The following is a 27,716-nucleotide window of genomic DNA, read 5'->3' as shown; positions in this document are numbered from 1 at the left end:
ACATTCCGGAACTACTCCTCCCAGAAGGCGTTGCGCGGGAAGCTTGCTTTCGCGCTGTTACTATGGCATCGGTGGAGGTCACTGGGCTTCTTTAGCAGGGCCTTTGCCTAGTTCTGGCGCTTGGTGATGACGCAGAAATTCCTGATTGGCTCTGCGGCGGAGACCGTGGTTTAGTGGGCCAAGGGTTCTATGAGTCGGAACACGTGTTATCTCTTGAGAAGAGTTTAAGGGTCCTGAGGGTGCCGAGTTTTGTTATCAACCGGTAAGTGTTCCTTTTCCTTGTTGAGGGAAGGTGAGTAGCGCCCACTTTTTTTTTTTTTTAAATTGCGTTGCATTTTGTTCCCACCTCGTCATTACTTGGTTTCTTGTTGGTCTAGGCTTTTGCCTGCTCCGAGTCTCCCAGTGTGATTGCCAAGTTACAGCCAGAGAATGAGCTGCTCAGCTGCAAGTTTTTCTGAGTTTAGCAGTTACTTGGGAAACTATAAGAATAGGAAAACTATAAGAATAGGAAAGTCTAGGGCTCCTGGGATGGCTAATGGAACTAAGGGAAAATTGAACCTAAATAGCCAAGCCTGGATGTTGTCATGAACAGTCCACTGAAGGCGTGTGTGCTTTCAAGGCAGGGCAGAAATTCAGAACTGGAGTTTTGAACCCGGCCACTTGTTGGCAATTCAGCTTACTTACTGGCAAAATGGGATTGTACCTAAACCCTGGGAGTATTGTAATGATCGAAAAGCAACGTGTGTAAAACATTCTGCCAGGGAATCTAAACCAAACTCTAAACTGGTGGAAATATGATAAGGAAAGCTGTGCCCCATAGACCTAGCACCTGCCCTCTAACTTGAGTGTGAACCAGTAAGAACGTTGTTGAATGGGCTGTGTTATGTTCAGACTTTCCGCTGTCTCAATGGTGGTTAGTTCTTTTGGAAGAGTTAGTTTCATGGCGATTCTTTGGAAGGTGTACCTACTTTTTCCTGAATGAAAAGCAGAGTTCAGAGAAGTGCATATAATACAATGTGTGTCCATTTTTGGAGAACAAGTGTGTTTAAATGTTTGGATGAGTCTGGAGAAAGGCTGTCAGTTTGGAGAAGATGGCTTAGAGGCAGAGGGGCAAGATGGGAAAAGAACAATTACACTGTAGCAAAATGGGAACTATCACAGTTAATATGGAAACATTGCATTTGACAAATTTCAGTTTCTTCTAAGCCACTAGCCTATATTATAGCCTCTAAAACTAAGACATCTATAATTCCAGTAACAGCTCTGCCAGTTACTACTGGTGACTGTCTTAGTCACTGTTCTGTTGCTGTGAAGAGACACCATGACCAAAGCAACTGTTATAAAAGAAAACGTTTCATTGAGGGCTTGCTTACAGTTTTAGAGGTTTAGTCCATTATCATAGCAGGAAGCATGTTGGCATGCAGGCAGACGCTGGAGCAGTCGCTGAGAACTGCATTCTCATCCACAGGCACAAAGAGGATTGGCATGTACTTTTGAAACCTAAAAACCAGTGACACATTTCCTCCAACAAGTCCATAACTCCTATCCTTCTAATCCTTTCAAATAGTGCAACTCCCTGGTGACTAAGCATTCAAATATATGAGCCTGTGGGGGCCATTCTTATTCACACCGCCACAGTATTAGCTTCACTTGACTAGTTTATAAAATAAAGGTGCGTAGGGTCTGTGTTGTATTTGTTTTGAGGGTTAATGTAGTTAATGTATCAAGCATGGTAAGTACCCAATAAATGTAACTACTATGATTGTTAGGCCTTTCAATGGATGAGATTAGCATTTGCTTTTTTTTTGTTGGGGTGGTGTCTCATTCTGTAGCCCTGTCTGGCCTGAAACACACTCTATAGTCAGGCTGGCCTCAAACTTAACAGAGATTTGCCTGTCTCTCTGCCTCCCAGGTGCTAGAATTATGTGCCAGCATTCTCTGCTGGGTCCTTCCTTCCTCCCTTCCTCCTTTTCTTTGTTTCTTAAAGATTTATTTTTCTTTTCTGTGTTTGAATATTTTTGTGTACATGTATATATGTATACACAAGTGTGCATGGTACCCTCAAATGAGAATGGGAAACCTGATCTTCTAGAACTGGAGTTACAGATGATTGTAAACTGCCATGTGCTGACTAGGGACCAGACCTGGTTCCTCTGCACCAATAGCAAGTTCTTTTAACCACCGAGCCAATTCCCCAGACCTGAATTTTATATTTTTGATGTGCCTCATTGGGTTTATTTCTTTCTTCTTATTTATTTTTTTAAACTTTCATTGGATAATTGGATTTTTCTTCAAATTTCTTCTGTATTTCTTTCTAACAGGTTTGGATAGCATCATCCATTCCCATGAGGGCTATTTCCAAACTCTTAACACATGTGCCTAATAAAGTTTAGTATAGTTAGTGTATCTCTCTCTCCCCTACCAATTAGGGAAAGAATTTTAAAATATTGCGACATCCATCATTTCTGAATCAGCTTGGTGCATCAAATTGTTTGAAGCTCTTCATAGTCTCTTTCTATGTGTACATAATTGGTAACTTTGTATGGGGAAGGTGGGAGAGAAATGGATGTTTAATATTTTCAGATCTCTATAGTCCCCCCCCCCCAAAAAAAAAAAATGTGATCATCTCATGCTTGCTGCATTCAGTTGCCAAATTTGGGACATCTGTCCATAAAGATAATCCATTCAAACAACATTTAAAAATTCTTTCTCTTCTGACAGATGAAGGCAGATTGGCATTAGCAGTGTTAGGGCAGGGAGTTGTCAGAAATACAAATTTGCTCACTGCCTGTCAGTTTTCCCTGCATCCTAAGGTCCTTCCTTAGGACCCCTAAATACTTAATCTCTAAGAGTGAAAAGGACAAGTCCTGCAATATAAGGAACTCACAGTAAGTGGAGGGGGCGGGCCACGGTGATGAAAGCAGATGAAACCATTTGATGCTGTGGAGACTGTTCGTCTGCATCTTGAACTTTGCTTGGGTCGGTGATTACATCACTTCCAGATTATGTTTTAAAAGCGCCCTGTGGTTGCTGGAGGCTGTTGTGTAGGTACAGCTTTCTAGTGGATACAATGGGCAAGAGAAATCCTTTGATTTATGCATGGGAGCTGTTTCTTCTCAGCAGCTGCCATAGCCCGGTCATTGGCACATTACTTAAAAAACAAAACAACTATGCACATGAGTGTACATTTATGTCTGTATTGAATACATTAATTCATAATAAAAACTTGTATAGAAAAAGGTTACAACTAGAAAAATGTATCTCGCATTGAACAGTGATTGAGGATAGGAAACACTGGTTCTTTGAGCTCAGAAAAAATGTTTTATGCTTTTTAATGTTGATAAGACACATTTTTCCAGGGCCAGCAAGATGGTTCAGTGGGTAAAGGTGCTTGCCACAAAGCAGTATGAGCAGTGTTTGTTTTCTGAGGCCCTACATGGTAGAAGGAGTAACTGAGTCCTCCAAACTGGCCAATGGTCTCCAATTTGAACTGTGGCATACATTGGCATACACATGTGTGTGCACACACACACACAAACACAAGAGTGTAATAAAATAAATTTTAGGTGTATTTTCTAGTACTGTCCATTTTTCTTTTTTCTTTCTTGAGACAGGCTCTCACTGTGGAGCCCATCTCAGAGCTGGTGGCTGATGTCTTCAAGGGACTAGTGTTATCAACTGTGAATCTCAACCCCATATGAGTTTGCCCAAATGAAGGTGGAGGGTCATATAAAAATCTTGCAACATAAAAGAGTTCTAAATATATAACAAGTATAAATTAAAGACAAACAATCCGAGGTGGTCTGGCAGCACTCACCTGCATTGCATTGTGGGACATTGCTGCAGTTTTGGTTTTCACACCACGTGACTAACAAACGCTGCCCCAAGTACCCCAGCTTAGATTCAAGACTGTTGCGTCTTGTAAACTGTCATGTTTATTCTACATACAGTTTTCTACCCTTATAGGAATAGCATTGATGATTATAAAAATCAAAAGATAGTCAAAGGTAAAAAATTCAAGTATATCTCCTTAATATAAAATATTAAGCCGATATTAATTCTCTATATGAAATAAACAAGCACATTCATTAGTATGCAAATCTGCTTTAACCTTTTTCCATTTGTGTGCACACATGCATGTGGAGGCCTGAGGTTGATGAGGAATCCTTCTCCATCTTTCTACCTTATTCCTTGAGGCAGGGTTTCTCAATCAAACCTAGAGCCCACCAGTATAGCTGTACTCTGGGGGGGGGGGTACTTTCTTTGACTTCTGAGGCTGGAGTTATAGGCAGGCTGTCATGCCCACGTAGTATTTACATGGGTTCTGGATCCAAACTCCTCCCATGCAACACAAGAGCTTTAACCATTGAGGCATCTCCTGAGTCTCTTCATCTTTAATAAATGGTAAAACTAGATGTGTACCAGACACATGTCTTAAATTTTCTTTATGATTTGCTATTAATGAATTTTTGTACTTTTATATATACATAGGTTCTATGACAGTTTCTTTGGCAAAGGGGTTGTGAATTGAAATGTGTAGGCAGCTGTGTTCCAGTGTTACCAAGCTTTACAGCAACGTGGTTCTGGTTAAGTGGAGAAGCAGTGTTTTCCTCAGTCACAGCTAGGTGGGAAAGGATGAGCGAGCGAGCTCTCAGGATTGAGTGATGGAGACTTTTAGACTGTTTATTTTTCCCTGCTGGGAAGAATGAACTGGCCCTTCCCCCAGAGAATAGTGAGTCTTGGAAGCCAAGAAGAGTGTGGGCTTCCAGGTTTAAGTGCCTCTACATGTTTGAACAGTGGTTGGTGGGTTTTGAACAGTACCTTGGAGAATGAGTTTCATTCTATCGAGAGAACATATGATATCGAGAGAACATACCTTTATGCAGATAATTGTTACTTACTCCCATTTTCTTTGCACCAGTTTTGTTTGTTTGTTTGTTTAATTATACTTCCTGTATGGGTCTTCTGTAGAGCAGTCAGGCATTTATAGGCCCATTTTCCTTAATCCAATTCTGTTTGATCCACAGTTCTTAAAACTGCTCTTAGAGGGGCTGGAGAGATGGCTCAGCGGTTAAGAGCACTGGCTGCTCTTCCAGAGGTCCTGAGTTCAATTTCTAGCAACCACATGGTGGCTCACAAGCATCTGTAATGGGATCTGATGCCCTCTTCTGGTGTGTCTGAAGACAGCTACAGTGTACTCACATACATAAAAAAATTAATAAATCTTTTTTTAAAAATTGCTCTTAGAGTTGCTAGCTTGAGTTTTATCTTTTTTTAAAAAAATCTAAGTTCTGCATTAGATTAAGTTTTGCTTTGCATTTGGCTTGGAATTAGAACACAATTTCCCACCACTTTTGCAGTGATGTTATGCATGCCTCTGCTATTCTGTTCCATGTATTTGTGCAAAAGGACCTCTTTTAATTCTGACTTCTACATGTGACTGAAAAACCTGTGACACTTGTCTTTCTGCGTGTAACTTATTTTATATAACAGTGGTCTCTCGTCCCATGCATTTTCTTGAAGATGACATTATGTAATTTTCCTGGGTTATATATGTTTCCTCTCTCCATTCTTATACTTGACTATTTACATACTAATTCAGATATTGCTCTGTGAAGGCTCTTATTCCCTCTCTGAATTTAATTTAAAAACACAACTCTTATACATTTAAACTCTTTACAGACCTTAACAATTCAAGCAAGACATTTTCTGAAGGGGAAGAAACAGCAGGTTCTTGTTTCTAGAACTTTCTGAAGTAGTTCCTTACTGTAGTTTCTTCTCAGACTTTTTACAGCTCTTAGCTTTGCTTCAGAGCGCTGCAGGTTTAGTTAAGTATATAAAATGAGTTTTACCCAGTAAATAAGGAGTTTGAATCTGGTGTAAAAATGTCTTATAGTTATGTTTTCATAATGTTGAAGATGAATTTTCATCCTCTTAACAGTTTAAATAACCATCAGCAAGGTTCTTACTTCATTTATACAATTCACTGTATTCTAATAGCATTAATTTTTGATATGATTAATATAACTTTATTGATAGATGAGAAACTAAACAGAGTTGAAACAATTGAGAATAAAGTTGAGACTGTGCTTGGAAAAGTTAGAAAGTGTTTTATACCCTTTCTTCTTTTATTTTTCTTCAGAGCTGAGGACCGAACCCAGAGCCTTGCGGTTGCTAGGCAAGTGCTGTACCACTGAGCTAAGTCCCCAGTCCCTTTCTTTTTACTTTTCTCCCCCACTTCCTTTGTTCCACCTTAGTTTTTAAGGCAGGCTCCTTCACTGAATGTGGAACTCCCTCATTTGTCTAGGCTGGCAGGCCAGTGAGTGCCAAGCATCCGGCAGCCTCCCCTCTCCATTCCTCCACCCCACTCAGCTCTAGAGTTATGGATACTCACTGATGTGCCTGGCTTTTACGTGGGGTCTGGGGAGCTGAACTCAGTCTTCATGTTACATGGCCAGTACTTGACCCATTGAGTTATAGCTTTCTAACCCCCTAATGTGATTTTTGTGCTTCTTTGTCTTTACTTGAAATGATGTTGTAGTCAAAGAAAATTGACTTGTTTTCACAAACGTTTGCACTAGGTTTTATAATTTCTGATTTATCTGAAGTCTCTTTGGAATATACAGAAGTTAATTATTTTGTCTAATATTCTTATGACTATGATAACTGTCTTATTTAAATATAAGAACATTGTTCTTTAATCGTAGTAATTGTGTTTCCAAATTCCTTTTTACCAAATGTGAATGCTTGTTGATTTGTTCCTATCTTTGTGTATGTGTAGGAGTGAATGTATGTGTGTGCATGCTAATGAAGTTCAGAGGACAGCATCTAATGTCAGCCATGAGGCCTGGGCCACCTTTTTTGAGACAGGTTTTTTTCATTGGTCTGGAGCTAGCAAGATTAAGCTAGGGTGGCTGGCCACCTAGCTCCCAGGGATCCATTTGTGTCTACTTCCTCAGACCTAGGATTATAGACATGCAATTATAAGCCTAGCTTTTTAAAAAAATATATGAATCATGGTGGTTCAGTTCAGGTCTTTATATGTGCAGGGTAATCCTTTTACCTACTAAGCTATCTGTCCTACTATGTTGGGTTGTGTCTCAAACAATAATTGTCTTTCTTTGAAAGCAATGCTTTAGAATATAGGTGCTACAGTTAGAGTTTATCACATAACTATAATAAATCATCTACTAATAAAACTCAGGGGAGGGGCTGAGGGAATGATTCATTGTGTAAAGTGAGTCTGGATACCCAGCACCCACTTCCTGCCTGGCATGGCTATTAGGCACCTGTAACTCACCACTAGGGTGCTGAGATGGGTGGGTCCTAGGGAGCCAGGGGACTTGCGTACCTCTGCCATGTATGCATTCATGGGAGTGAGCACTCAGGAGCACATGTACACAGCCCTGGTTCAGTAGGCAAGAACTCCTAAGGATCCTTGATGTAGGATGTAACATAGTATTTATGAGCTGTTGGTATGACCACGGACATTTACATTTTAAAAAGTATGTGTTTGTATGATGTGTATGTGTCTAGGTCCTGTGGCACATTTATGTGGAGGTCAAAGTACAACTTGGCAGAGTCAGTTCTTTCTCTCCTATAGGAGGGGATCAAACTTGGGTTGACAGATTTGGCAGCAAGCACCTTTACCCAATGAGCCAGCTCATAACTCTCCAATGACATTTTATAAATGATCAGCCACACTGGTTTATCAAACTCTGTAGTGCATTTTAAAAGCTCATATTTTTTTACATTAAATGCTAATTATTTAACAACATCCTACAAATAATGTTTTCTGTTGTTTTTAAAACCCTCTTGGTATATTTATGGAAGTTAGAAAGAATATATTCTTTTCCTTAAAAAAATTTGTCTTGGGCTGGAGAGATGGCTTAGTAGTTAAGAGCACTGACTGCTCTTCCAAAGATCCTGAGTTCAAACCCCAGCTACCACATGGTGCTCACAACCATCAGTAATGAGATCTGACGCCCTCTACTGGGGTGTCTGAAGACAGCTACAGTGTACTTACATATAATTAATAAGTAAATAAATAAATAAATCGTTAAAAAAAAAACAAAACAACAGTTGTTTAAAAAAAAATGTCTTTCCCATGTTGAAATCATTTATCTGCTCCTGTAGTTTCTCACCTTTATGGGAGTAAACTAGAATATATATATACACACACATACATATATATAAATATAATTCTATTTTGCAGATAATCTGTTATTTTATGCTGTGTAGTCTTTGATGTATATCCATTATGCTGTTTTGGAGTCTCTTTTATTGAGTTTTTATTTGTACAGGAAAAATACTGGTTAATATTCTCTCAGGTTGGAGAAGTGTTGTTAGTAGCATGTTCCCTAAGTGGAATGGCCCCCCTGTGCATGTATGTGTTCAGGGCTGAGGGACTGTCACAGTTAACCTTCTGTTTCAGTCCTTTCATTTGCTTTGTTTCCGTCAGCTTCCATGTGTGTTCGCACATCCTGATACCCACGAACGCTGTGAAGCAGAGGTAATAGACACACAGCTATTCATTTTTGTGTCCATTGCTTTCTTTGCAGAGTACTTAACCTTTAGATGTCGTGAATCACCTTCTGAATTTAATGCTATTTTCTTCTCAGAACCCAGAAGAATCCCAAATGATGAAGCTGAGTCTCATCAAAGTCGTTAATGGCTGTCGTCTAGGAAAAATACAAAACCTGGGCAAAGCAGGGGACTGCACGGTGGACATTCCGGGCTGTCTTCTCTACACCAGGACTGGCTCTGCCCCACACCTGACACATCAGACGCTGCGTAACATCCACGGGGTCCCAGGCATGGCCCAGCTCACACTCTCATCCCTGTGAGTGCTGAACCTAAGCATTCAGGTATCCAGCCTTAGCTGCAGCGTGCAGAAGGGTTTCTGCTTCCTCCTGTGCATAACTAGATTAAAATTAAAATCAGAAGAGAAGTATTAGCTACTGTACAACCTTTGGGTCCTAACCTGGATCCCAGCGAGACCTGTATGTTAGCAGTGCTATACGTTTCCTTCCAACTCTAGGCCCTTTCTGTTGCTCCCCACATAAGAACGTGGAGTTCAGAGCCCCTTCAACCCTCTGGACCCCTGGTGCATTTTAGGAAACGAGATAGACTCAAATTGTTTTAAGTACAAACTAACTATATTTAATTGAATATTTTACTGTATGACCAAGTAACTGAGATACTGTGTTGATAGTGATTTTAAAGGGGCAAGAAAGGAAAAGGAAACCAGTGATCAGAGCAGTTGGTTTTTGTCGGTTCTTCTCCTCATGCACCAGTGGCAGATTGTGTACCTTCATTTTCACTAATGAACCCAGACCTGCCGGTCGAACAGCTCGAACAGTGATGTGCTTTGCTGTTGAAGATGGTATTTACCATCATGCGGCTTATTTGGGTGCAGAGAAGAGGGTGTCAGGTGCTGTACAGAGAACCTAAAGAGTGAGGCCTTGCTGTGCCATGCATTTTCCTGTTTTTCTTACAGAGCAGAGCATCATGAAGTCTTGGCAGAATATAAGAAAGGAGTTGGAAGCTTTATAGGTAAAGACGAATTTAAATTCCACGCATGTGTAATTTGTGACGTGTTAATTTAAATTTTGGAGGTCCTGCTGGCTTACCGTGATTCTCTCATATATTTATTTCTCCTTTTCCACCACCACACCTTCTTTTCTTCCTCTTCCTCCTTTTCTTTGGGGCATCTAAGAAAGAAGCATTGGGGATTGAAGGTTCATTGGAAAAGATGATCCTGGTTGCTTCACAGGGTCAAGGTTCCATAATATATCATGACAAGCCACAGGGGGCTCTAACTTCCTCTGGGTACTGTGAAGTCAGGTCAGGGTGGAAGCAGTGACTGTGGTAAACGGGTCTGGGGCCACTGCTGCAGACGGTATGCAGAGATCAGAGCAGAGGCCATGGCTGTACACACTCCACAGCTGTCTCCTCATACAGGAGCCTCCTTCACAGAGAAGAGGATGCAGAGCTCATGGGTTCCAGAAGGACTCTGTGTGCAGATGTTACGTACCCAGTTAGTGAGAGGAAAACCTCAGTGGTGGCAGCTACAGAACCAGGTCGTCCATATACCGCTTTCTCTCAGTTTCCTCCCCACTGCCCAGCGCGTGGGCCTCGCTAAGTTAATTACTCCTGAATCCATCGTCATCCATTCTTCTTCATTAGAAACCGTGATGCCTCACTGGTCCAGAAGAGGAGAGTATGAAATCTCAGTACCTTAAGTGAGAACAGTTTTAATCAGCAGCTTTAAAATCTACAAGCCTTTCATTACATGCCCATGGCTAGCATGCACTTTCTAGAGATAATTGTAATAGCTGACACTTAGCAAATAAGGTGGAACACTGCAAACATTTTAACCTTTTTTAATTTGTCTGTGTTTTAAGTGGAATCCTATAGGTAATGTAGGGTATCAGATGAGATTTATATGTGAATTATTGATCATTTTTTAAATATTGATTTTATGTGTCTGAATGTTTTGACTGCATGTGTGTACTGTATGCCCATATGCCCGGTGCCCATAGAAGTCAGAAGGGGGCGTTAGACCCCCTGGAAGCAGAGCTACAGGTGGCTATGAACCACCATGTGAGTACTGGGAACTGAACCCGGGTGCTCTGCAGGAGCAGCCAGGGCTCTTAACTCTCTAGACCCTGGTTTATTAATCATTTTAAAAGATTTTTTTTAAGTTTTTAAATTATTTTCTTTTTGACATAAAAATCTACAAAACTGTTATCTTGGGTCCATTAAACGTACTGTGAGGTTGTCCCAGTAGATCCGTGGTTCTCACCCTTCCTAATGCCACAGTCCTTCAAAATACAGTTCCTCATGTTGTGGGGACCCCCAACCATTAAATTACTTCATTTTTATTTTATAACTGTAATCTTGCGACTGTTATGAATTATAATGTAAATATCTGTCAATTATATCAGATATAAGGATACCTGATAAGTAACCCCTGTGAAAGGGTCATTTGACCCTCGAAGGGTAACCACCGCTGGTTGAGAACTCTGCTTCAGTGTTTCAGGTGTGTTACTAATCACAGCTCAGCTTCAGCTGACCAGAACCACAGATCCTCAATTCGACATATGTTAACAGTGGCCCTGATAGTGTCTTCTAGGGACCCTGAACTTTACAACCCAGGCCTCCACTGTCTGCATGTGCCTCAGCATTACCTTCTGCAGTCTCATAACAGCTCAATGAAGACAAGCTTTCTAGCTCAGAGTTCCACAATTTCCATGATGCTCCCCAAAACAACCGGGTCAGCTCTGTCACAGCAGTATCCTCTGAACCTGATACCACTTTCTGTCTTAGAGGGTCTATTGCTTCAATAAAGACAGTTACCAAAGCAGCGTGGGGTGGAGGGGTTTATTTAAAGGCTTATAGACCCTGACAAAAACTGAAGCAGAGGCCCCCGGGACACTGCTTATTGGCTTACTCCTTGTGACCTACTCAGCCTGTTTTTGTGTAGAACCCAGGACCATTTGCCCAGGAATGGCACTGCCACAGTGAGATGGGCCCCCAACATCAGTCATTAATAAGAAATCATTTTGCTCCTTTTCACTGGCCTTCTATAAACCCAGGATCAGGTACCAGCTGTTAGCTGAGATGAGAGATGCTTTATCTACCAGCACATGCTGGCAGGCTTTTCCCTATAGCACTTTGAACAGTTCTTTCTGTGTCTATACAGGCATGCCAGAATCGCTCTTCTATTGTTCCCTGCACGATCCAGTCACCCCCGGCCCAGCTGGTTATGTAACAAATAAGGTGTGTTCTCGGGGGCCTCAAGACTGCAGTCTTGTCCAGGGAAGGCCAGTTATGGTGACCGTCAAAGGCATCCCCACGGCTGGGTTGATTTCTTGATGCGCTCTGTTTATGCTGATGATTTTAACAGAATGTGATTTTTAAGATTTAGGAGGGCTACTTGAAGATGAGCTAAGTTCAGGAACAGATCCTCAGCATTTTAATATTGTTGGAAAAATTCAGAAGGTGGAAGAAGGTCAAGTTCCTGCCAGATAAGAAGGTCTGTGAGGAAAGTAAACGTAGCCTTTGGATACAGGCGCTTTGTGTGCAGTGTTAACACTCTTGGAAGCACGGGAAAGCTGCTAAGGAGTTAGCACTGATGTGTCTAGATGTAATGGAACCTCAGTCAGTATTGCTGCTAGATCAGAATTCAAAAGGCTAGATCTCTGGCCAGAGGTTGTAGGGAATAAAGAATGGTATCAGTAGCTCCTTAGACTTCGCCTGAGTGGTGGCTCTGTTGGCACCACCCCTTAGGGTGGCATGGGCATGGCTCAGTGTACACCATTGCCTTATAAGAGCAGTCGCTTCCTGTACACAGTGACTCTTAATTTTACTTAAGAATACAGTTTGGATTGTTTGTTTCTGAGACAGGTTTTCTCTGTTGCCCTAGCTATTCTGGAACTCAGTCTATAGAGCAGTCTGGCCACAAACTCACAGAGGTCCTACTGCCTCTGTCTCCACCACTGCCCGGCATAAATACCGTTTTCAATTGTGCTTCTCTAAGGATTTTTATTTTTAATTTGAATTTTTAAAAATAGTATGTTTTACTATTCATATATATATATGTAAGAACTTAGTAGAGAGAACAATGAACTCTGTCTAGGAAATCTGAGTTGAACACATTACAGCAGGTAAAATTTAAACTCAGGACACTCAGTTCATTTGGACTATAGTGAATCCTAAATCACATCTAGGGTTTCGGATTGACACATCTTCTCTCAAGTTGTTAGAGATTACTGTGCACCGTGTGTTATGTGCTTTTTATTTTCATATTTCTCTTGTTAATTCCTCATCTCTCGCTCCACGGCAGTCTGTGTCCGTGTGGGGTTTTGGAGGTCGAGTGGAAATGACTGTTTCCAAGTTCATGGCAATTCAGGAGGCCCTGCAGCCAGATTGGTTCCAGTGCCTCTCAGATGGGGAAGCATCTTGTGGAGAAACAACTTCCATAAAAAGGGCCAGGAAGTCTGTGGACCGCTCGCTTCTGTTCCTGGACAGCTGTTTGCGACTACAGGAGGAGTCTGAGGTGAGGCTGCCCGATAGCTGTGGAACCAACCGCTCATCTCCCTTCTGCGGCAGGATGCCCCTTGGCTGGTTCCCGCCTACTTCTCTGTTCCTTGCATCTCTGCTCTACATGTTCCCGTTTCCTTTGCTGAACCCCGGAAGTTGGCTTCTCTGGGATTCCATCTAAAGCTCTTTCATCTGTCCCCAAGCTACCTTCCTGTAGTTATTTTCTTTTCTTTTCGGGGCTGGAGAGATGGCTCAGTGGATGAGACTGCTCTTCCAAAGGTCCTAAGTACAAATCCCAGAAACCACATGGTGGCTCACAACCATCTGTAACAAGATGTGACACCCTCTTCTGGTGTATCTGAAGACAGCCACAGTGTACTTACATAGAATAATATTAATAAATAACTCTTTTTAAAAAAGATTGTCTTTTTATTTTATATATGTGAGTACACCGCAGCTGTCTTCAGACACACCAGAAGAGGGCATCGGACCCCATTACAGATGGTTGTGAGCCACCACGTGGTTGCTGGGAATTGAACTCAGGGCCTCTGGGAAGAGAAATAAGTATTACTATCTGCTGAGCCATGTCTCCAGCACCGCCTTCCCTTAGTTTTAATTATTTGGTAAATAATTTTGAAAATGTGTTTGTGTCAATTTCCTTTTACTTACCTTGAGAGTCAGAACTGTGTACATACTGGGCTATAGCTGAGTTGTGGCTGTAGAGTGTCCGTCAAGCTCTTATCTCTCAAGTCTACTCATCCCCAAACCGTTACCTCAGCGTACAGCATTCACCAGATTCCTTAGCCCAGGAATGTAAAGGTTTTAAGACTTTCTGGCCACGAACATTTTCTGTCCAAATGTGTGTTCCTCCCTGACTCCATCGCTTCACACAGGCCTTGAGGCTGCCTCTTCCCACTTCCCGTTGAGCCCAGTCTCTTGTGGCGGTGCTTACCTTTGAACTGCTTTAGCTACCCTCATCCATACTCCCTTCTGCATAACCGGCCTTCAGCTCTGCTTCCCAGGACAATTCAGTGATTCTCCACTTCACCTCCCATGGTCTATGTACCCGGCATACCCCCGCTCATCACAGACTGCCTTCTCCCGAGACAGGCAGTCTGGCCTTTCTCAATTATTTTGCAGCTCTTTAAAACATTCATTTGTTTAATTTTGGCCCACCTATACCCAGATACTTTTTTTTTTCTGGATTTTTTTTTTTTTCTTAAATTTCCAGGCATTTTTCCTCTCTCGATTTTATTAGGTTCGTTTCACTTACTCATCTCTTTATGAAACAGTCCCTGACACTTCTGGGAACTCCCTGCCATCCTTGACTACTCTTTTAATTGATATGTGCTATCCCATGACCCAGCCATACGGCTCTGCACTGACTTCTTCATGCGGCTGCTTTTCAGCCGTCCTGTCCAGTAGCTCGGGTTTGGTGCCGGTTTCATATCTGCATTAGGTAGCAGAGTGTCTGACATAGTAAGCCAGGAGTGGAGGGTTGTGAGGTGACGAGAGGGATACGTATTCTGCTGAAGGATGCTTCCTTAGAGAGCAGAGAGGCGGGAAGCAAAGGCACTGATCAGTCAGACTCAGTGGCTCATTTCTGTGATGCTCAGGCACATGGGATTCTGGGGCAGAAGGATCATGAATTCAAGGCCAGCTTAGGCTATCTAGAGAGACCTTGACTGGGAAAAACATTATGGTGATCAGTGGGGCCAAATCTGAACATTAGTAGTAAAATATAATTTGGCTAGTAAGCTCAATTAGGGGAAACTTTCTTCTGAACAGAACTTTTTTTTTTAGCACAGGAGTCCAGTATGGTGGTTTTGCTATGGATCTAGGTGGTTGGTTTTGGCTTATTAACCAGGTTTTGTCCTGTTTGTCATATTTGTTAAAGAGAAAACGGGAAAAGGGGATGTGACAAAGATGATTAGAAAGTCCAAGTGAGTCTTGACTACAAGCTTAGTAGTCCTCATCTAAGCTCTCGTGGTCAGCCTTATCATTTGTTACTGTGCATATTAGTCACATGTTGGGGCCTTTCTGTATCTCTAATACCCTCATGTTACTAACAATGCCTGCCTCCTTTCTTAAGGGTAGTCCTGGGATGGGCAGGCCTGCTTCAGGCTGTGATTGACAGTCCTGGGATGGGCGGGCCTATGCAGTTGTCTACTTGGTGCATCCAGGACACTTCTTCCTGTTTTCAGTTACTGAATCTTAGTCTTTTATTGTTGTTCTTCTTCATTTTGTTTTTGTTTCTTTGGTTTTTTGGGACAAGGTTTCCCTGTAGTCCTGGCTGTCCTCAAACTCAGAGCTCTGAGTGCTGGGATTAAAGGCTTGATCCACTACTGCTCAGCTATGAATCCTCTTGTACCATTCACTGCTAAAGCTCTCCAACATTCTGGTTTGGACATTGTTCCCCACAGATAATCTCTAGGTTGAGGATGGCAAGAGGTTTCTTCCGGGGTGTTGGAACCATGCCAGGGCTGCAGGAAAAGAGTGCTGTGTTGGCCATGTATGCTGTGGCAGTGAGAGAGGGATGTGATGGTGTTCTGCTCGGCATCTACTGAAGTAGTGTGCACACTCTGACTTGTATCACACAGATCTGTGACTCACTGTTTGTGCAGTGGCTAAAAGTCGCCATTTGTCGTCCCAGTGATCCTCAGCTTTAGAGTGCTCCCTCCGAGCACAGTAATCATCACATCCTTCGCTGTTCTGGGATTACTTCCTGTCTTTGCTTTTGGCACCATCTCCTCGGACTTCTAGAGCAGCCGTGTTGATCCTACCCCTGTCCGGTTGTCAGATGTTGCCTTTCCTCGTCATCACACCAGCACTGCCTTAGCCCAGGTCCTGTCATCCTTACCAAGATTAGGAAAGCTGTCTGTACCCTCTCCGTAACCATAATTATCCCTGAATTACTCTACACTAAACGAGACAAATGGTGTGGTTGTCCCTGTGTTTATGTTAAGGAGCCTCCCGTATTCCCTGCCCATAGAAGCACTTGTGATGTGTGTGTCTCCTGCAAGGCTCACTTTACACTCACTTATGTATACTTAGTTCATAGACAGGCGTGTCTGCAGTACCTTAATGTAATCATGTGTTCAGCATCAGTGCCTGTCTTAGTTAGTGTTTCTCCTTTGTTCTTTTTAAAACAGTTGCTTAGGAAGCTGTACTGTTCTTACTTTGTCAACATACCTTGATACATATGAATCAATATATTTATAAGAGAGCTTGTTAGTGAAATTTTACGACTCAAAGATAAAAGCATTAGCATTTTGATAAACACTGCCTACTTATCCCCGTTGTAGTTTCTCTGTTGCTCTGACAAAACATCACTAAGGCACCTTACAAAAGAACGCATCTAATTGGCCTTCCTGTTTCAGAGTTCCATGATGGCCTGGTGGCAGGAACAGCTGAGAACACACATCTTGATGTGCAGACGGGAGGCATTGAGAACACACTGGGAATGGCATGGGCTTTTGAAACTTTAAACCCACTCCAGTGACACACTTCCTCCAACAAAGCCACACTTCCCAGCCCTTCCCAAACAGCCACTAAGTGTGAACCAAGTATTCAAATGCATTAGAGTTATAGGGAACAGCTCGTTCAAGCCACCCCCACCTCCTGCCTAACAGCTGAAGTCACTTTTGCTTTGTTGTCTGGGTATAGAAGTGCTATTTCCCCCCACTTTTGACTCACTGTGCCGTCTCTGGTAGGTGGTTTGATACCGAGGTAAGGATCTCATTGTCCCCTGCCTGCCTTTCATATCTAGTGACTCAGTAGCTCTGTGTGTGCAGAGCACCCACATTTTGTTGTCTGAGTTTTGTGCTTTTCTATCTATTTTTTGGGGTGCGGTGGGGAAAAAATTTTTTTTCCAAGAAGTTTCTGGAGCTTTTTCTGTTGTATAGCTATTTATTCTTCCAAAGAATAAGGTTTTTGCCTTTGTTATGGTATGTTGCATGCTAGAACCTTGAGAAGGTCTGAATAGTTTCTAATATTTATATGCGTATTTTTTATGTTGAGATACTAGTTTTATCAGATTTGGTTCTTTGAAGATGGAAGCAGAAATCTTTTCTTTTTTTTTTTTTCAAAATGTATAATCTAGTTATTATAGTTTGACTGCCTCTTAGTTCCTAACATTACCTGTACAGGAGAGATGTGAAAGTTACTTCAAGTAGGCCTGTTGAGTCCTTCAAACTAATGCTCTTACTTCTTGTACCTTCTCAGAGAACATTTAGTTTAAGGGCAGACATAGAACATGTTGTTTTTACGATGTGTTCTTTAGAGCCTTAACAGTTCTTTGGGTGCATCATTCCCTGTAGACGTCTTATCTGTAGCACCTTCAGTGAGCTCTTCTGTCCATTGGACTTCCAGGCAAAGTTCATGCAAACGGAAAGTCTCAGGTTCTTGCAGTGGTTCAAAGCAGTGAATTCTTCCTTCTCTCAGGTCCTCCAGAAAAGTGTGATCATTGGAGTGATTGAGGGTGGAGATGTGATGGAAGAGAGGTTGAGGTCGGCACGAGAGACAGCCAAGCGACCCGTCGGGGGCTTCCTGCTGGACGGCTTTCAAGGGGATCCAGCAGTCACAGAAACCAGACTGCACTTGCTGTCATCAGTCACTGCAGAGCTGCCAGAGGACAAACCAAGGCCAGTGCTGGATTGGGATGCAGGCCAGCCTCGTGGGAGGTGGGCAGAGGTGCTGGTGACAGTGTGATGCAGGGTCTCCTCAGGGTATCCTTTCCATGTCTTGATTATGTCCTTTCTGTCTTATTCTTGGCCAGCTGGGAAATCACCATCAAGACTGCTACCCTGGTTTCAGAATGTAGAGGGGGAGAATTGGCATGGATTCGTTTATTTGATCCTCATAACTGAGGGCAGATGTTACCCTCTGTTCTCTCGTTCTTGAGCCAAATACAGATGCTGCTTTTTCCTCATGATAACCTGGTGCCTGGAGACAAGAGTAAAGCCATGTTGCATTCTAGTGCTACCAAGGCATGTGGGTATGCGGGGCAAGGATATGCTCTGTTAGTAAGAGCCTTCAGCAAGTCTGCTTTTGTGGCAGTTAGTGAGTGATGTTGCTTTGTTTTGTTTGCTTGTTTAATTGGTGTGACTAGTGGGGTTGGTTTTTGTTGTTGTTGTTGTTGTTGTTACATATATCTTAGAGTACTGCAATGGTAACAAGAGGTGATTCCTAAATTCTGGATTTCAGAGCAACTGATGTCACACTAGTACCTAAGTTTTTGTTTCTTAATGTATTTATACTTCTGTGGAGTCTTGTATATTCCAACCTGGCCTCAAACTTGCTATGGATCCTCCAGCCTCTGCCTCCCAAGAGCTGGGATTACAGGTGTGCACCATTGCTCCTGATCTGCACAGTGCTGGGAATGGAGCCCACAACTTTGTGTGTGTTAGGCAAGCCAGGCACAGGAATCGGTACTGTGTGATCTCACTCCTGTGGAACCCGAAATCAATCTTGAAGGCTGGGAAGTGTGGGAGCAAGGAGGTGGGCAAGATGTTGGTCAAAGAATGATTATAATCAGAAGGAGGAGTATGCTAAGGGGGTCTCTTGTGCAGTCTGATGGCGGTTCGTGATGATGATGTTGTATTGAAAACTGAACAGAATGGGAATTAAGTGTTGTCACAGGAAAAATGGTAATTGTGTGAGATAGCGCACTTGTTATTTGGCTGCATTTAGTGTACACAAACTCCAAAAGACATTGTTTATGAAAAATACATATAATCTTATATGTCCAAAAAAAAAAAGATTTTCAGTCTTTTATCCTTAATGTGAATTAAGGCTTGGCTTTTTACCTGTGATATATTGAGATACTTGGCTCTGAGATGCTACTTTGTTTTCAAGGGCTATTATTAGACAGGACATGTGAAATCTTACTGCTTTTTGAAAGCCAGACATAATTACATGCAATGAAGTACATGTATCTTAGAGATAGCTTAGAGGATCCCCTAGAACAGGCTCTTGAAGCCATCCTACCAGCCTTCCTCTCTCTCTCTCCCTCTCTCTCCCTCTCTCTCCCTCTCTCTCTCTCTCTCTCNCTCTCTCTCTCTCTCTCTCTCTCTCTCACACACACACACACACACACACACACCTGTTTGTGTGTCATCCCTTTCCTGTGCCCATTCACTGTGCTACAGATGAACAACTCAGCATGAGCTTTTCTAGTCATTTTCTGGACTTTCTTGTGCTAAGTATTCACAGATGTCTCTTTCTGAATTTGAAAGCTGGGGTTGTTTTTCTCTAAGTGTGTAGAAATGCCAGCTTCAGTTGGAGTGGAGTTCTAAAACCTCACAGGAATTGAAGGCTGTAGTCAGGAAAGCTGGCATACACTTAAGGGTTCTGCTTGTTTAATATTACATAAGTCCTTTTTTAAAAAGTCCTTTAAAGAATCAGAAAGTATGAACGCTTTTCTCCTCTAATTCATGAAAAGGGCTATGGGTAGAAAAACAAACATTGAAATAAATAATTGCAGCCAGGCAATCCTGATGCTGTCCCTCTCCATGTCTTGTTCTCATGGCAAAACCTGCTGGAAAGTTATTAATGCCCCCAGATGCCTTAGCCCTTGCCTCGGCAGACACCGTTTCAGTTCCTAGTGCAGACTTCTCATTAACAAAGAAAATACGAAGAAAGCCAGCTAGACTCTTAGATCCTGAAGGCAGTGCTGAAATTCTGAAAGCAAGACAAACTATTAAATGAGTCTGCAAAATACAGTAAAAGGGGAGCTAGCTGATGGTGAAATGAGTGAAGTGTATTCTTTTAAGACATCTGTGCAGTGTTTAGATGGGTTGTAAAGTGAGCTCTGACCATGGAGTGGGTCAGAAAGATGGGAATGGCAATTATTAGAAGTGATAACACCTTTGGCTTTTCACCTGCCCCCCATGGTGAATCTGTGGAGATCTTTATCATTGCTCCTGTTTTAAAGTGACACAATGGCAGTCGGGATGTAAAGGAACTGCCCTAAACAACACAGCAACTCAGTAACCAGCCAGCCTGGGTATCAAGCTCATGTCTCTCTCCTTCCAGCCCTGAGCCCTGCCTCACACTGTGGCCTATGCTTGCTACCCTGAGCTTGGCCGCTGTTGTTTGTGTGGTTGTTTTAATATGCTGTTGACCTGGAAGCATCCTCTGCGTTCATTCTGGCCACTGCCTCATGCCGCTGTTCTCATTGTTGCTTTTACAGGCTCATCTGCGGTGTCAGCCGGCCAGACGAAGTGCTCGAGTGTATCGAAAGGGGAGTGGACTTGTTTGAGAGTTTTTTCCCATATCAAGTGACAGAGCGGGGCTGTGCCCTGACTTTCACCTTTGATTGCCAGCTGAATCCTGAGGAGACACGTGGGTCTTCTGAAGTTTACCTAACTCTTATCTTTCATTTCTCCTATTTCCTATGAAGTTTTCCCCAAGTCACGAGACAGAAATGTGTACAGCCTTTCATAAAGGTCACTTTTGATTTCTTCTTTGTGATCCCGGGATGTTGGCACCTAGAGCAAGGAATTCAATACTGCATGTGTAGGTCATCAATATTAGGATGCGATTTTTATAGTGAACCAAAACAAGTCCTCTTCTGTTCATAGCCTGACAAAAAGAAAATTCAGAGTGAATTGTGATGAAAATCTAAGGAAAGGAAACCTTTGAACAGCTTAGTAAAAGTCAGTTTGTTTTTATCCACAAAAGACTTCTTGTCTCCCTTTTGCAAGCCCCATGCAATTAACTCGCAGGGAGGGAGACACACCGTCGTCGTCGGGTCGTTGTGCTGCCTTTTGCTTCTTTGGGTTGTTTTTGTCATACTGAGATATAAAAGCTACTTTCTTCTGCTAATACTGCTTTGAAGCACTGCCATTTTCTTTTAATGTTTAGTTATTTCAAAGTCAAGACAAGCAGTGTCAGATTCTGACACATAAATGGAAGAGGAAAGGGACCTGGGACACAGACCACAGGCCAGTTCCCTTGAAGCCTGTCTTCAGGGATGTGTGCAGCCTTCCCTCCAGCTTGCAGAGGAGGCCTTCCTTGTTCTCCTCTCACTTTCTTTACAACTCTTGAATCATGTCTCTGTCTGTGTGTACTCTAAAATCTGTGGAATGTTACCTAGTGAAGATTTTATAGAAAAGTGTCAACTCTTCCCTAAGTGGTGAGGATTTTCCAAAATGCAGGGCTTCGTTGTTCCATCTCAGCACACAGTCCGTGGGGACAGTTCCACAGCGCTTTGTACTCAGCGCCCTGTCACTTACTAAAGTTACCCTTCTAGAACCATCTGCCTACCTGGGTCCACACTGATTGCTGTCATTTCTTTTCTGGAGACCTTTTTATTTTGCTGGTCTTCCTCATGCAGTTAAGGGAATGTTCTTCCATTTCCAGCTAGGCCCGCAAAGGTACAGGGTGGGTTCCTTAGCCAGAGTTTCCACAGAAGACATAAATTAAAGCCATCTTCTACATTAATCTACATTAATCTACTTGGAATATGGGCTGTCATGAAGTCCAGTTTATTTACATGTCCATCGTGATAAGTCATAGTGATAACCCCCTCTTTCTTTTTTTTTTTTTTTTTTTATCATTCTTTGATGGCAAGATATATGTCATGTGCTTGGATCCATGATTAGCTGGACTTGAGATCCCATGGGGATAGTCTTGGCCATCCAGCAGTGTACTATTTATTTCTTCTTGGTGATTTCCTGAGGATAATTCTATGAATGGAGTTATGGGGTTAAAGGTTGTGAAATTATAACTAGAATAAAATTTTTCTAGTGTTCACTCCTTATCTGATTTTAACTCAAGACTTTTTATTGGTTTTTCTTCAGTATTGCATCAAAATGGAGTCCAAGAAGAAATAAAAGGCTTGGATCAAGCAAAGAAAATTGAAGCAACTGGTTGCAACCAAGAGATGACGTCATTTGAAATTAATCTGAAGGAGAAAAAGTAAGGCATTTTTTGAAGTTTAGGTTTTGATTTCTGACTTTTTAATTTCAGTCTGTCTTAAGTTTATGTAACTGTTCCCTTTTCAGTTTATGACTTCGTAAAATATTTATAGTTGGACATTACTTAGGCCTTCTCAAATATGGTTCCAAAAAACCTTTTTTTTTTTTCCTCTGCGGATGCCTTTGGGTACTTCGTCTTGTCAGGACATTAAGCTAGATAACTATTGCTTTAGAAAAGCTGTCAGAAAACGACCACTCCGTTGCTGGATGTTTTTATTCTTATTACTTTTGATAAGGACAGAACAAAATAAGGATTGCAAAGTTAAAGAAGGTAGAGTTTGTACAATGAGAAAAGCTTAAGTCCCCTTGACTATCTACAGGTTATAAAGGTATCAATGAAGGCTGAACTGAGGGCACAGTGGGTATACCTTTAATCCCCAGCACTTAGGTAGAGGTAGGGAGATCTGAGAGTTTGAGACCAGCCTGATCTATATAGCAAGTTTCAAACCAACTGGAGCTATATATATATGAAATCTTATCTCAAAAACAAAACAAAAAGACGGATGAACTGGGTTGTCTTGTAACTTTGCATTTTACCAAAAGTGGTATCCATTGACTTCAGAGCGTGCTTCTCTGTGCATTCAAACACTGGTGTGCTCGGTTTATATAAGGAGACATTTTAGGGCTTCTGACTTATTCATGGCTGTCTAATAATGGCATAGACCTGAGAACTTAGGAAAGAATGTAAAACTCATACCTCCTATTTACAGCCTATTGTTCCTTGATTGCGCATCTGATGTGGTAATATCTACATCATTTAGTATTTTTTTGAAAATTGACAAGACTACTCTTTCCTTTCAAACAAATATTAGGGTAATATGAATGTTTACTACTAAACTGGCTTTTGAATCGTAGCTCTAATTGGAAATTGTAGTATGTTTATTCTTAGTGCTAGGTTGAAGTTTTGGGGACGAATCTTAGTACTGTATTTGACTCTGTGACCTCAGAAAAGTCACATACCTTAGTAGGTGACAAAAGGTAACACAAAAATAAGATTAGTGTGCAGCCATCAGGGTTAATCCTTGTAGCTCATTTTATAACCCTTACGATACAGTTAGTTAGGCTGTTAGTATCGTCTAGTAACAAATGAGAGACACATACACAGGTGGCTGTTTATAGGCATGCCCAGTTGAGTTATAGAGCCCAGACCCAGGCCCCGAGGCAAGCCTTCCCACAAGAGTATATAGTAGTAGTCTACATCCAAGAGAAGATGTAGAGATTGGCTGAGACAGTACATGTGTGTGAGCTTTGTAAGCCTCCGTATGGTATGGAGGTTGTGCCGGGGCCGCTGATGCTATTCTCACCAGTGGGAGAGAAGCTTCGTTTGCCAGAAGAGCATTTCCTAGTATCGGGTGCCTTTGCACTGGCTCTGGGAATGCTCTGAGCGGATCAGTGACCACTGTGGATTTCTTAGCCTCCAGACCTGAGAGGTTGCGTCTATCAGAGCACCCCCTGAGCCTTGCCCAGCAAGGCTGTTATTACCATTGGTAACCTCTCCAGTAGAATAGGTAGCCTGGGTTCTAGATTTCGTAGTCTTCACTTCCTCGTTCTCTTTGACTTCCTTCTCTCAGGTACCAGGAAGACTTTGACCCGCTCGTAAGAGGGTGCTCCTGTTACTGCTGTAAGAACCACACCCGTGCGTACGTCCACCATCTTCTGATGACCAACGAGCTGCTGGCTGGTGTCCTGCTTATGATGCACAACTTCGAGCACTACTTTGGATTTTTCTGCTCCATCCGAGAAGCACTAAAGAATGACACACTGGCACAGCTGAAAGAACTCATTTGCAGACAGATGTTTTGAGAACTGGAAAATACAAGCCTGTCTCTGTCTCCAGAAACAGTGAAGTGGCAGAGATCTGAGCTCTCAGCGGTTACGGTGGGACCAAAGAGCATCTGCCCCACCCTGCCCACAGGAGTATGGAGGAAGGCCTTCTGCAGATTTCTTGACCCACATTGATCAGAACTGTGACTTTATTTTTCTAGGTTTATTCTACTAGTGAGATTCCTTTAGTTGAAGACAAAGTATTAGATATGAGAGAGCCTTGAAAGGATTTGAGGTTTTAGGAACCAGTGAGATGGGTGAGGCCCGAGTGGAGATGGCTGCCATAGCTGGAAGCACAGCTATTCCCTGGAGAAGTCATCTAGCTGATTCCACAGGCTTTTATTTGTTTCTCCTCATGCTCTCAGGGGCTTTGGGCCATACCTTTGTCTTCAGGGTTACCACAGCAGCTACCACTCAGGGTTCTCCTGCCTTAAACATGTTCATCCGTCCCAGGAATACGGGGCTCAGGCCATGCTTTTGTGATCTGTTGACGTCATTTGGCTACAAGTCTTTTTGTGCCTGGGTCTTCTGAAAGCCACTGTACTTGCCCATTAGGAACCAAATATTGCCTAGCTGCTCTCTCTGGTTGTGCAGATCCAGCTAACAGCTTCAGCATCGTAAACTGTCTAACTGTAATGACTGCTCTGTGGCCCCAATCCTGGCCTGACAGCAGATGGGTTTCCATTCCACTCAGCTGTAAGCTCAGGCAAATGCTGACTTTTCTGAGCCTGTCCCCTCGTGAGTAAACAGGGACAGGCATGGGCAGGTGGAAGCAGACTGTTCAGAATCTCCGTCATACTCGCCATCCTTATTTACTAAGCACTGTCGGCCTCACCCCTTCCCCCATTCTTCCTTTCGTTTTTTGTTTTTGTTTGTTTGTCTGTCTGTTTTGTTTGTATCCAGCCATAAGATTGTCCTGTGGATTTTGAAGTGGTTGGTGAATTGGCATCCTTCTGACCCTGAGGCTGGTTGTCCCTCCGGGGTTCTCTGTAATTCTGTATTTTTGTGGTGGCATGACAGGGCTTTTTTTTTTTTTTTTAATGTATCTTTTCTATATTTATCAATTTTTCTAAGGAGTACACAAAACATATGTATATACATGTAGTTTTTATAAAAATAATACAATTTAAAAGATTCATTTTTGTAGGTGTAAGAAATGCATTTCTTATATTTGTTTGGTTTCCAATTTATAGTGGCCATTACTGAACATTGTATGTAGGAATTATGAAATTACTGTACTTTTATGTGTTGGAAATCCAACGTTGTTTTTCCTTTTTGTGGTATGACTTCTTGATGAATGCAAGGGATTCATAGAATGCAGACACAGAGACAGAGTTTCTGTTCTCAGTGATCTATGTTGAATATATTTTGTACTTGTTTATATGTTTTATCCTTGGCCAAGACCAAACCCATTATTGAAGGATTATTAGTAAATATCTAAGAATCCATATAAATTTATGAGTTTTATTTATGTCCAAAACACTGAAAATTCTGTTAAACATTGTTCAGTTCCCTGGGTCTTTTTCTTATTAGCACATTTGAAAAAATTATTTCCTTTTATGTTGTAAATGTATGAAGGGCAACAGCCAATAAACATTTTTAATTAAAAAAAACCCGCTGTGTATTGTTTTTTTGTAAATGGTAGTGTATCTACTAAAGTATTAAATTTCCATGGCACAGAGACTATCCTAAAGATTTCTTATGGGAAAAAGCTTGCTTCAGATTTTATCATTTGTGTTTATAATTCTTATGTTTAAAATTCTTTATATAATATAAAGAATTTTAATGTTAAGTTTGAAGGAATGTTGTCACTCAATATACGTTACCTGCCTCTCTACATTATATATAGTGGATAAAAAGCTATGTTAGTGTATAGTAAAAGTAAGTTCACAATCTCTGGAGTAGTTTTTGGGTCCTTTTCCTTTTCCTTCCCCCTTCCCCCTTCCCCCATCCCCCTTCCTTCTTTGAGACAGGGTTTTTCTGTGTAGCCCTGGCTGTCCTGGAACTCACTCTGTAGATCATTTCTCAAACTCACAGAGCTCTGCCTGTCTCTCTCCCAAGTGCTGGCATTAAAGGCATGGGCCGCTGCTGCTTGGAGTTCCCTTCTTCCACTGTGTGGGTTCTAGGAATCAAGCTCAGGTTGTCAGCTTTGTCAAGTGCCTTTACTTGCTGAGTCACCTCAAGTCCCCCTTTGGAGCACTGTGCCAGACAACTTAGCAAATGCGCCTGTAGCTCACTGTTATCCCCGTGAACTGAAGCTAAACAATCACTTCAGCCTGCCTGAAGGTCAAAATTATGTCACTTCTCAGCTTCCAAGTTAAATTCTAGCTTCCCATAGGTAAAGGACAACTGTCCACCACTGTAGCAAATTCTTATGAGTAGACAGGCGTGGTGGCACCTGCCTGGAATTCTAGCACTTGAGATGGGAATAGAAAGATTGATTTCAGGACCAGCCTGGGCCTCATAGCAAGACCCTGTCTCAAAGCTGTCTCCCTCCTCATCCTCCCTCCATGCTGTTTTGACTTGCTTCTGATTTGAAGGTACTGAGACAGTCATGACTGAATCAATGGGACTATTCCAGTGGGAAGAGTTGTCCTCACAGATGTGTCCACGGTACCATGCTAGTGCCTATACGGGTTCAAAATGAACTGTCAATCAGTATCCCCAGCTAGCTACACCCTGAAGATGGCTGCAAGGTTTGAGTCTGATTATCTCAAATGAATGCAGTGGTCAGTAGTAGACTGGGGATTCTTATATATTGGGAATAGAGATACTTCGTTATTCTCTGGAGCAAAGTAAGGAGAAAACTTTTTTTTAAGCCAATACTATAATTAAAGCCATTTAATACAAAGTTCAAACAAAGATCATCAAAGGGACTACACTAGAATGGAAAGCGACTATCTTATCAGGAATTATTTTCCTATGGAGGCAGCATGAGGCTAACTGAGCAATGGAGTTAAATCACTATCCTGTGCCTCCCTGATTAGAAGCAGGCTGCTCTCCACAGTTTGATTAGTCCTGCTTGTCACTGTGGGCTTTCTGCTTATTAAAACTGGCAGTGCCGTGTGTGTGTGTGTGTGTGTGTGTGTGTGTGTGTGTGTGTGTGTAGGTCAGAGCCTAGAAGGTCACATTTAACAGATGGAGCAGCCCTGAGTAGGGAAGGTTATACTTGATTTGTTTGGTAGAATTGGTGTTCATTTGATTTAGTTATTTGTATTTGTGTGTACACACACACACACACGACCCCACACAGCACGAGTGTGCAGGTCAGAGGACAACTTGTGGGACTTGGCTTTCCTTCCACGACATGGGTTCCAGGGCTCAAACCCAGGTCATCAGGCTCGGTAGCCCCTGAGCCACCTTGCCAACTCTGCAGCTGATTTGCAATATTGAATTTGAACATTTGAACTGCTTTGGCTTCACTCCTCCATCTCATACTCAATGTCTCTCTTCTTCATGAGGTTACAATTTAGAAGACAAATCCCAAATTACAGGGTGCAAAGACAACTGAAGTGAGTTTAATACAAGCAATGTAACAGGGAAGTCATGTGTCCGTCTTGGCTCTAACAGTCATAGTTTATGCCTGTGCTCCAGGTAATTATTAGTGGCACCCCCTTCACCCTCAGAAGTGCCCTCATTTGGACAAGTTAAATGTGCGCCCAAATGGAAGTGGTAGAGGTGACCAAGCTGGAGAGCAGGTGGCCATCTAGGCAGCGCAGCTGCTACCCACATCTTGCTAATTGCTGCTGAGTCCAGTGCTGCCACATAGCCCGGTCTTTCAAGAGAAGCCAAAAATCTGGGTCCTCACACTTTTTAAATGTTGCAGCAATTAAAAAGGGACTTTGCTCTCTGAACTTAATTTAG

At 42.2% G+C, this 27,716-nt stretch overlaps 1 protein-coding gene and 1 non-coding gene across 4 annotated transcripts; both read left to right on the top strand.

The window, feature by feature from the left end:
• The first annotated feature begins 167 nt into the window (after positions 1–167).
• Qtrt2 (queuine tRNA-ribosyltransferase accessory subunit 2) lies at positions 168–25,434 on the top strand. 3 transcript variants are annotated; one of them, XM_029470761.1, is made up of 10 exons: positions 168–262; positions 8,462–8,512; positions 8,622–8,842; positions 9,500–9,555; positions 11,708–11,784; positions 12,851–13,063; positions 17,491–17,690; positions 20,240–20,391; positions 21,852–21,969; positions 23,600–25,434. In XM_029470761.1, exons 3-10 carry the CDS (start codon positions 8,640–8,642, stop codon positions 23,829–23,831), a joined length of 1,251 nt encoding a protein of 416 aa, XP_029326621.1. In that variant the 5' UTR covers positions 168–262; positions 8,462–8,512; positions 8,622–8,639; the 3' UTR covers positions 23,832–25,434. The 3 variants fall into 3 exon arrangements, with proteins under 3 accessions (XP_029326621.1, XP_021040638.1, XP_029326622.1); XM_021184979.2 differs by lacking the exon at positions 8,462–8,512; XM_029470762.1 differs by lacking the exons at positions 168–262; positions 8,462–8,512 and having other exon boundaries at positions 8,622–8,867.
• On the top strand, positions 3,019–3,151 carry LOC115029657. The gene has a single exon (XR_003835217.1). It is a non-coding gene; the product is annotated as a small nucleolar RNA SNORA84 (small nucleolar RNA).
• Positions 25,435–27,716: the final 2,282 nt, after the last annotated feature.

This window comes from Mus caroli, chromosome 16, assembly GCF_900094665.2.
Source record: "Mus caroli chromosome 16, CAROLI_EIJ_v1.1, whole genome shotgun sequence".
Lineage (NCBI taxonomy): Eukaryota > Metazoa > Chordata > Mammalia > Rodentia > Muridae > Mus > Mus caroli.
Note: the sequence above shows the minus strand (reverse complement) of the source record. Positions and strands in the feature narration are given on the sequence as shown.

Excerpts from the sequence above, each read along its gene's own strand:
- Qtrt2 (XM_021184979.2), top strand. The coding sequence starts at position 8,640 with ATGATGAAGCTGAGTCTCATCAAAGTCGTTAATGGCTGTCGTCTAGGA. Across the intron at positions 8,843-9,499 it reads CAGCTCACACTCTCATCCCT|AGCAGAGCATCATGAAGTCT; the intron begins GTGAGTGCTGAA and ends TTTTTCTTACAG. Across the intron at positions 9,556-11,707 it reads AGGAGTTGGAAGCTTTATAG|GCATGCCAGAATCGCTCTTC; the intron begins GTAAAGACGAAT and ends GTGTCTATACAG.